This window comes from Plectropomus leopardus, chromosome 10 (assembly GCF_008729295.1).
Source record: "Plectropomus leopardus isolate mb chromosome 10, YSFRI_Pleo_2.0, whole genome shotgun sequence".
In the NCBI taxonomy this organism is placed as follows: Eukaryota; Metazoa; Chordata; class Actinopteri; order Perciformes; family Serranidae; genus Plectropomus; species Plectropomus leopardus.
Window position 1 is genome coordinate 18961236 of NC_056472.1, and position 9643 is coordinate 18970878.

General features: G+C 42.2%; 1 protein-coding gene across 1 annotated transcript in view; it reads left to right on the forward strand.

Annotated features, from left to right (window-relative positions):
- The window catches only part of agps (alkylglycerone phosphate synthase), a 36448-nt gene extending 29881 nt beyond the window's left edge, over positions 1-6567 (forward strand). The window contains exons 19-20 of the mRNA XM_042494844.1: positions 690-747; positions 4957-6567. Of these exons, the coding sequence (XP_042350778.1) occupies positions 690-747; positions 4957-5078 (180 nt within the window). The 3' untranslated portion in view covers positions 5079-6567. The remainder of the gene's footprint in view (positions 1-689; positions 748-4956) is intronic.
- Positions 6568-9643: the final 3076 nt, after the last annotated feature.

A 9643-nucleotide genomic window follows, 5' to 3' on the forward strand; every position in this document is an offset into this window, starting at 1 on the left:
TAACGAGAACTGATTCTTTAGTACCAACATGACACCAAAATCCTGAAGACATGACGGTACTTTTTTTTCAAGTACCGGGAATGCAACCTGACAGGGCAGCATATACACCTACAAGTGTTCCAGTCTGCCGTTAAATGCCAAAGGAAGAAAAATACCTAAAAGTACAAAAGAACAAAAACAACACATTGAAGACAATAACATGCACCTCTGCTTGTTAAAAACAAAAGCGTTTTTTCCTGAAGCCACTTTTTTTTCCCATTCTTTGGAATAAGATCAGCGTATATTTACACTACGCTTAGTGCTGAGTGCTGAGCGCTGAGCGCTGAGCGCTGCACATTTGGCATTGTTTTTCTGGATGCCAAAAGCTGTAAAACTTTGAGGGTGAAATTTCTGCATTTGTACCAGTCACTTTTTGTCAAAATCTCATTAACCCATGTAGATTAGCACTTTGCATTTGAGGTGGGTCATCAGGGATTAATAATAGAATTTAAATTAACTTAAATATAGATGCTTTTAATTAAGGAGTGTATGTTTAAGCACATGGCACTGTTTTATTTTTGTTTTTTACAGTGGTAATCCACTGGATATTAGGAAGTGTGAAATTTTGCTGGTATCGACTACAAAATTTCTGGTATTGTGACATGCCTGTATGCCATATGTAATAAAAGTATCTTTTTTTTTCTTCCCAGCATGCAGCTAGAGAAGAGATCCTTGCCAATGGAGGGAGCTTGTCACATCACCATGGAGGTACCTCAACCTGAAAACTTAATTCTAAAATATTGGGTCTCTTTCTGCAAACATGCACTAAACAAATGCACATAATTCACAAGTAGAACATTGAGTGGGATGACATATTTCGCACCTTCTCCCAGATTATAATTTATGAAAAGAGGCTGCAGCGAGTGGCAAAGGCAGCATGGCGAGCTCTCCCAGAGGGCCCTTCCATGCTAGCAAGCAGGCGGCCAGTCGTTCTATAAATGTGCATTTGGTCGGAGATCTTTCATCGCTTCCTTCACGTGTCCAAAATACGTTCCTGCGGCTCAGATGAATGGCTCTGACTCGGCTATTTGTTCATTTTAGCAGTGACCAAATGAAACGTGAGAAGGGGAGGGCGGCGAAACAACTCTGCGGGCCCCATCAGGGCTAACCGAAATGGCTGCCTTATCTATATTGCCATCCGCCTCGCTGTTTTCATACATCACTTCAGGCTATTCATCACACCTGTCAAAAACAGTATGCAGTGAATCAGCTGCGATATTAAATCACAATTTTTCCTGAAGGCGGGGACGGGTTCAAAATTAAAAGATTGCTAATAAAAAGGAGGCGGCGGGTCGGGGTAAATGATGCTGCCGTTATCGCTGGCTGTATACTGACCTCCAAACGGTGGCCCAGCCACCCCGTGCAGCACGGGGAGGTGACAGGGGGGGAGGAGAGGAGGGGATATTGATGCAGCTCCCGCGTGCGAGGCCCACTCTGTAATTGTGATTAATAACAGTGGGGCTCGCTATCTGAGCGCAGACAGGCCGGTTTGTCTGCCCACAATCAGCGCTTGACAAATGGAGCTAGTTTTACTGGGTTTTGTGTATCAAACAAAACAGATGTAGTCAAGGATGGTGAGGTGGGAGGGCACCGGAGGAAATATACATTTTTGTGGCCCTGTATTTACAGCAGGTCAGTGTTGTGCTGCGTGGGCGTAGGTAAGGGAATCTGGGCGTGTAAAGCGCCGTACCTCTTCCTCTGCAGGACATAATACTCAGCCAAAACCACCATCATGGTGCTGTACTGCACGAAAACCGCAGACAGTTTTAACTTTAGATGGATTCAAGCTTATCACCCACAAAAAGATCTGCTCTATGTTTGATTATTCACTGGTTCTGAAAGCCAGGGCGTTGGGAGAAATGTCCTCTTTAACTAGGTCACCAGTGTCGCAGCGGTGAAGAGTTGTTGAACATCCATCACCAGGAGAGTCATCCATCTATCAGCCAATACTCCAGCTCGGCCATATCACAAGAAGGCAGGGCCGCTACCTTACCCCGTCTTTCATGTCCTGACCCCCATTTGTCAGAGAGGCTCGGGGAGTGCGAGAGGAGCGTGTCCAGGGGTTGAGGCTCAGCATGGCAACTATAGTCTCCTCTGTACGAGGGCCACCCTGGGGTGCTCAGCATCTGCACCTCACCTTGTGGCTCTGCAAAGCTCCCATCTCACTAACTCTGCCAACCGCAGCTCCGCACAGGTCACTGCACTCAGGAGGTAGAGAAATAACCTGATTCAGTGAGGTTCCCTCCTCGCCTTTTGCCCCGCGCTTCCCCGGGCTTTTCCGCACCGGAGAAATACAACACTTTTTAAAAAGAAATCTGTCATTTCTGGAATAACTACCTGCTCCTCTTTGCATGTCTCAGCTGCACAGTTCCAGCCTGCTGAGATTGATTGCAATAGCAAGCAAAAAAGAGAGAATATGACAAGATAGATGTGTAAATTATCACAGTGATGGAGGCAATGATGCAGTCCCAGCACCTTCTGTTTTCTCTCCTTTTCCTGAGAGGAGGGAGGGATGGAGGTGGAACGAGGAGGAAGGAGTGAAGAGGAGGAGGTTGTGGAGAGCAGGGTACTTTCTTAGTTATTGGGTAGCAGCTGATTGGTCCCTCTGTCACCATCTGGAGGTTTGTGTGGTATCAGAGTCCCTGGTGACCCCACTGTCTGCCCTGTTTTGTCAGGAAACGGGCCTCACTAGCCTCATGGCTGATCCCCATCTGGGTCTCCTGGCTGGACTCTGATAACAGGCGGCCCCTTCCCTCAACATGTCCTATTAACACCGGCGCTCGCCAGCTAGTGATGCAAAGAGAGGTGTGCAGAGAGAGAAGCGAAGGCGTGTGAACGCTCCCATCATACACCTTCCTTATTCAGGCCTCTGTATCTAATCTCAAGCGATTACACTGCTGGTTTCAGATGTTTACTCAGCGAGCAGCAGCTGCTCTAATCTGCTCTGTTCTCAAATTTATCTCAAGTTTTGGAATATAGATATGTGTTTCTTTTAGGTTGACACAACCTCCAAGTTAACATTTACCCAGCCACGATCTGATGTATTTTAGTTTTATTTTGTCTTTATTCATTTTTTCTTAATGTAGCCAACGCAAAGTTTTACTTCTACTTAAGGCTCTTTGCTTTGCTTTAAAATTAAATATTTTTGTGAGGATTAGCAGTGTTGGGGAGGCTACTTTAAAAGCTTTGCAAGTTGAACTACAGCAATCCTAGGATACATTTATTTTGGTGAACCAAAGCTACTAAAAAATAGATTTCAAACTCCTCTTTAGAAATGATCAAACTGACAATGTTCACTTCTCCACAATACTGATGACTAGTTGTTATTTCTAAACTGTTTTTAAAGTGTTCAAATGTGGAAACTGTTTAACAGCATTGTCCTCAGTTCAATTCAGGTTGGTGATTAAAGCTGCATCTATTAAGTTATTTTAATTATCAGTTGATCTTTTATTTTTCTAATCGTTTTTTTTTCTTTGAAAGATAAATTACCGAAAAAATGTCAACATAATTTGCTAGAGACCAACTTAAAACCCAAATATATTAAATTATGCTAATATAAAACAGAGAAAAGCAGCAAATCCTCACATTTGAGAAACTACAACTAGAGACTTTTTTGTCATTTTTGCTTTAAATTGACAATTTATTGATATTATCTGTTGATTAATGGATTTAAAAGTCTCATTCTACATGGCCTGGCAGGATAAACCTTTAGAGGTGGGGCAAGAATTTGCCATTGCACCCCCATTGTGGTCATTTTAATAAATGCTGTTTTATTTAGTGAAGTGTACCATAATACTTTAAATGTGCAATTAATTAAATGACCAAAAATCAATTGACACACATTAAGTCTATGGCTTTTCGGACCCTCAGGGGTCTTGGGGCCTCTGGGCCGTTTTCTGCTTAGCTTGGTCGGGATCTTTGTTGGATGTCATTCCTCTTGCTCACTCCCCCAATTTATTTTTTTTTTTTAGACTCAACTACCAAGTAAAAACAAAATAGAAAAAAAATCCCCAGCATTTACAGATAATGTGACATATTACAATCGATCCTCATTGTGCAGATTGTGGCTGTTTTTACACACAGCTTCAGAAATCCTTTATTGGCTGGTAGAAAATCAAAGTTTCTATTTTATGTGAAGTTCTCTAACAATAGTTTGGCTCTGCGGTGAGGTTCTCCCAGTCCTCCGCAGTCACCAGACCTCTCGCTGGCTCCAGACTCTCCGCTAAGAACCTGTCGGGCAAAGACGCCGTGGAGTATGTCGGACTGGACAGCTGGTGAAGCAATGGGCACCCTCACTAGGCTTGGTGCCACTGCCTCCCTCGCTCCTCAGGTTGGGGGTTTGGAGGAGGAGGAGGAGGGAGGGAGGGAGGGTGAAGAGCGGCTGAAAGCCAAAGTCCTGCTGACAGAGGACCATTGTGTGGCGCTCCATGGTTGGCTTTGGCACCCTGTTGGTGATCAGGCCAGTGTCAGAGGGCACGGAGTGGCGTTCAGGACAAGCAAGCACAACACCCCTCGCAGGTCAGCTGGAGGAGCGCGCTCGTGCGCACAATGAGACAGAAACACACAGACAAACGCTCCAGCGACTCTGGAGGGAGGGAAACGGAGGGGAGTGGTGGCTCAAAGAGCGAGGGAGCTGGGGACGGCCCGCTACAGCCGCCAGCCGGCCCCTCCTCTGGGAACACACAGAGCCTAATGAGTTTGATAGTCTGCTGAGCTCCATAAATCATGCCATGCAAAACATTTCTCCTCTCTGAATAAAAGCATTTATCACCCTCTGTTTATTCACTCACTCTCACAAGATTGATTGGCTCCCAGCAGCCCGCTGAGCAATCAGCCGTGCCGATTCCTCTATTTCTCCCCCTCGGTCCTCTTCCATGAGTTTATTTATTTATTTATTTTCTCTCCTCTGTCATTCAGTGGGAAAACTTCGGAAGGAGTGGATGAGAGAGACCATCTCCAGCGTCGGCATTGGGATGCTCAAGTCTGTCAAGGACTGGGTGGACCCCCAAAACATCTTCGGCAACAGGAACCTCCTCTAATTTCACATTTATCGCCCCTTTTTCTAAAAAAAAAAAAAAAAAAAAGGCATCTTGTGCATTTTGGATTAATAGATACTAAATGTGAATTTAAAACGGAGAGAGATGTTTGTCTTTTTCATCAAAAATGTCATTCGGTGCCATTTATCGATTCTTTTTTTTTCTGTTACGTTATATTGCACTTAATATGCTGTAACAATCACTCACAGTGAAGCTCGTTGTTGCTGATGAGTCGCGGCCTCGGCTTGTTGTAGGAGCTACGGCCATGATGCAACCAGACATGATGCAACAAAACCTTGATTTTTGTCATGTTTTCTTACGTAAATATCCTTGCCAACACTGTTAACTCATCTGTTTGTCTTTACTTTCCTCTTGTACGTTTGCGCGCGTGTGTGTGGCACTTCTTTAGTAAGTTAGATGAATGCGCTTTCTAAAGCTCTGTGCCTTTCTAAAGCTTATGTCTGCCTTCCCCTTCTCAGACTAAACGCTCCGCTTGTGAGTCCCTTTGTGAAGCGAATTAACTTTGGACATGATGTTTCCCGTGTCTCCCATCTTTTTTTCTTGCCCTCATGCCTTTTGTTGTACCGACCTATTGCCATAAGAGACTTTTTCTCGACTCTATATGTGTGTGCGTGCCTCGACTAAAACCTCCCCCTACCAAATTTTAACAAGAGCCCTCCCCTCCTAGAAGTACAGTATGATTACAAAGAGAGATATTCCTTGTGTGTTTAGTTTTTTGTACTGAAAGCGTTTACCTTGCATGGTTTGTTACTGAGAAAGCGAAGTAGGGGGAAAAAAAGCCATCGCGTTTTTTCGATCACGCCTGCTTCAAATGTGACGGCAGTTTAAGGCCTCTGGATCCCGGTGCTCACGTCGTACCAAAGACTCAACACATCAGATCATGCAGACATACTGTAAACACAGATGTGACCTTCACATATTAACTTCATGCACAGCTTAACTATATTTTTTAATCAGCATATGCAAAGAGAACCATTCTGATAGCTGTAGATATTTGTGACTGTTATATGTGCTAAAACTTTCTACATCATGTTTATGTTAAAGACACTGTATTTCTGCTCCATAGAGAAATCCGCCTGAAACAGTTCCCCTTGTTATCTGTACTGTGTAAAGGTTTTTTGGAACGGATACTGTAATGTACTACAATTTGATACCAGACTTGTACCATTTGTCCCCATTGATTTTGAAGCAAAGTAAATCTTTAAGAGAGCAGTTTGCCGAGGAATCTTGCCTTTCCCCCCCCCCCTCTACTTTTCACATGTCCCTTTGTCCATTTTAATCCATAACATTACCCCCAAATTAAAGGACCCGTCATGTAACATTTTACCTCTGTGTCAAAAAAAACCCAACAAAAACGTGCAAGAGCTTTTGAACGTTATGGATGTACCTTTTTGTTATTTTCCACGTCTCTTAACATCTGAGTACATTTTGTCAATGCTGTTTGTGCAATAAATTGAACTAAAACATCCCATTTATTGGATTTTTCTTTCGGTTATTTACAACACGGCTCAGAGAGCGGCGCCCTCCCCCTCTCTCATACATCATTTCCAATTCAGCTCCTCAATAGTAGCTTTTATTTATGTTGTCAGATGGAGCTCAGAGGGTCAACAGGAGCCTGAGAGCAGCTTTTTTTTTTATTCCTTTACCTGTGCTACGCTGAGCTCAAGGTAATCCGACGCAGAGGAGTCTAACACTGCCTGTATTTTGCTTCTTGACTGGAAGATTTTTTTTTCTACACACAGGCTCATTTGGGAGTCATCTTCACCCACACAGCCACCCACACACTGCTGGCTGACGTCACCACCACCTATCAACAGCAGTAGAGCTCAGCCTTGGACGATGCAATACACTGCAGTTATCACACTGTAGCTTAATACTGAGGATTGTGTGAGAGAAATGCAGCAGATATAAATAATACATGAGGGATTTACCATCTCTGATTAATCACTGCAATTCTTAGAGCTGTCAAATATTGATAACAGGTTCATATACATGCATTTAATTTATATTTTCCTTTTAATGTGTTATTGTATTTCTAACGTGGCTGCATCACGTAATTCCTTTTCAATGAAATGTGCGTATATCTGCAGTATGTCATTGACACATTTCATGTGTAAGTATACATTTGTCCACATGAGGTCAGCACTGCACTGGGAGAAATGCGGTGTGTATGAAGTGGCAGAAAATATAGTGGAGGAAGTATTTAGGTTCTTTACTTAATGGTTTATAGAAATACTTCATTACAAGTGAAAGTCCTGCATTCATCAATTCCAACATTTCTCCCCTAAATCTGACTTCAACAACAATATCTGAGAGAACAACAAGATGACCTGCACCCTTCATTTTCAGAAGCAGAATGGAAAAATGTTAACTAATCAATTCATTTATTTAACCTACTTACTTATTATTTCTTTTGTGTGTGTGTTTTATTGTATGTGCCAAAAGTTGGAGGTGGGTCTAGGTGGGAAGTTGGGAGTAAATTCTATTTGGTGTCCATTACATTTATTGCATTTTGCCCTTATAATTAACAATTCAATACAAAAATCAGTGAAAAAATGAACTGTGGTCAGCAGCTGCAGCAGAGATGAAGCTGCTGATGTCTGCAGGAGGACAGAGAGGTGACTCTGTACCAGAAAACATACCTGTTGACTACAAACTTATTTTAAACTTGATTTTTAATCATTTAAAATAATCTTTTTACCTTTGCACACCTTGTCTGCATTTTTTTTTAACCATTTAGTAATTATTTTTATCTTTTCTATTTCATCTCTTTCTCTTTTATTGTAAATCCGTATCCTTAATTATATTTTTTGTATTTTATTGCTCTGTAAAGCACTTTGAATTGCCCTGTTGCATGAAATGTGTTATACAAATAAAGCTGCCTCACCTGTTATAATGTTCACTTTCACTGTTCGCGTGTCGGAGCTGAATCAGAGCTTCCGGTAGCCATACATCTACATCCACAGGTATGAATGTGGTTCATGTGAAAGCAGTCCTGCACTTTATATAAATATCTTCTCCAGGATCACTATCAAACTGACAGAGATTTAATGTGATACCAAGACCGACCTGTGAGCGGCAGCTTAATGCCGCAAAGCATCACGACTGCCGGGAATCTAAACGAAGAAGAAGAATGTAAGCAAAGGTGTGGGCGTGTCCTCGACAATTGAAACCTACGTCGTGTTGGCGGGTAATTCTGCGCGGTCAAAACGCCGGATAACCATAATACCGTTTGAACAGTTAGCTGGGCCTACATGCATGCACAACAGCGCAGTCAGATTAAGGATCAAGTCATATAAAGAGGTTGCATCCACCTTCATTTGATTTAATGCGCCAAAAGTGACCCAAATCAAACACACCAGGGATGTCGCCATGACAGTTGCCTGCAGACATGCAGAAGGTGATGCATGTTTGTGGATCCTCCAGGTGGTCCACAGAGGAGCTTTGGCCTTCAGTGATGTTGGAGATCCAAAGAAACAGAAGCTGTTTGGGACTGCAGAGCCTCTGTCAGCTCAACATGTTGGAAAACTGTGAGGATCCCAGTGGGACAGAGAGGCTGAATAGACTGGTTATACTGGGACAGAAGGACAAAGTGGACTGGTTGTATCATGCTTTGAGGACGACCGAGCAGAGCAGCTGAACCTGCAGCAGATTATGGAGGACTTCACTGTGCAGGATGACATCCAGACCAGGTGGGTGAGTACAAAAACACATTTTTGTTGTACCTTTTTGTAAGTAACAAGTAGCACCCAGTAATGTAGTGTTGTGTGTCTCGTTGCTGTAATGATTGACCATAATAACATTGTTATTGGTTCAGGAGAAATGATGAAATATCTACATTATTTTGTTACGGGGTTTAGTAAAATGGCCACAAGGCACTTTTTCGATTGCTCCATTTGTGAAAATGTTCAGGGTTTCAAACTGTACAAATGCACCAAGTTTTTCTGCTTTTATGAAAAAGTGAGCATAGTTTGTTTGTTGTAGTTTGTCTGCTTGCTGCCGACTATAATATGTGTCTGGTTGCTGCCGCCGTGCAGTTTACATTGTTTGTACATCATGCATATGTGTTGATGGCTACGTTTTAGTCTGCTGTGGATTTCATATGAATTGTCAGGATATCATATTATATTTATGCAGTCTAATAATGTGTGTTGCAGCTACCATGGACTTCATATTTATTGTGGGTTATTTTTGTTTAATTGTCTGAGTTTTGTCCTGTTTTCTGATTAATTCTAGTAATATATATATATATATCCTCAGTGGAGTTTGGCTTTGAAGAGTGCGATATAACAGCTTATTTTTTCTGTGTTAAATCACAACTACTATCTGTTCTTTTAACATGTAAAAAGTGCATTTTAAGTGGTCTGCATTTTACTTTTATCTATGTACATTTTTTACACCTATAGCCTTAACTTTTGCTTTTACTTAAGTACATTTTTAAAGTGACAGTATTTCTATTTGAATATAATATTCTAGTGCCCTTTACGTCCCTTGATGTTGGTTAAAGTGATGGTCATTTTAATGGTTGTTTATACTGCTGGGTAGTT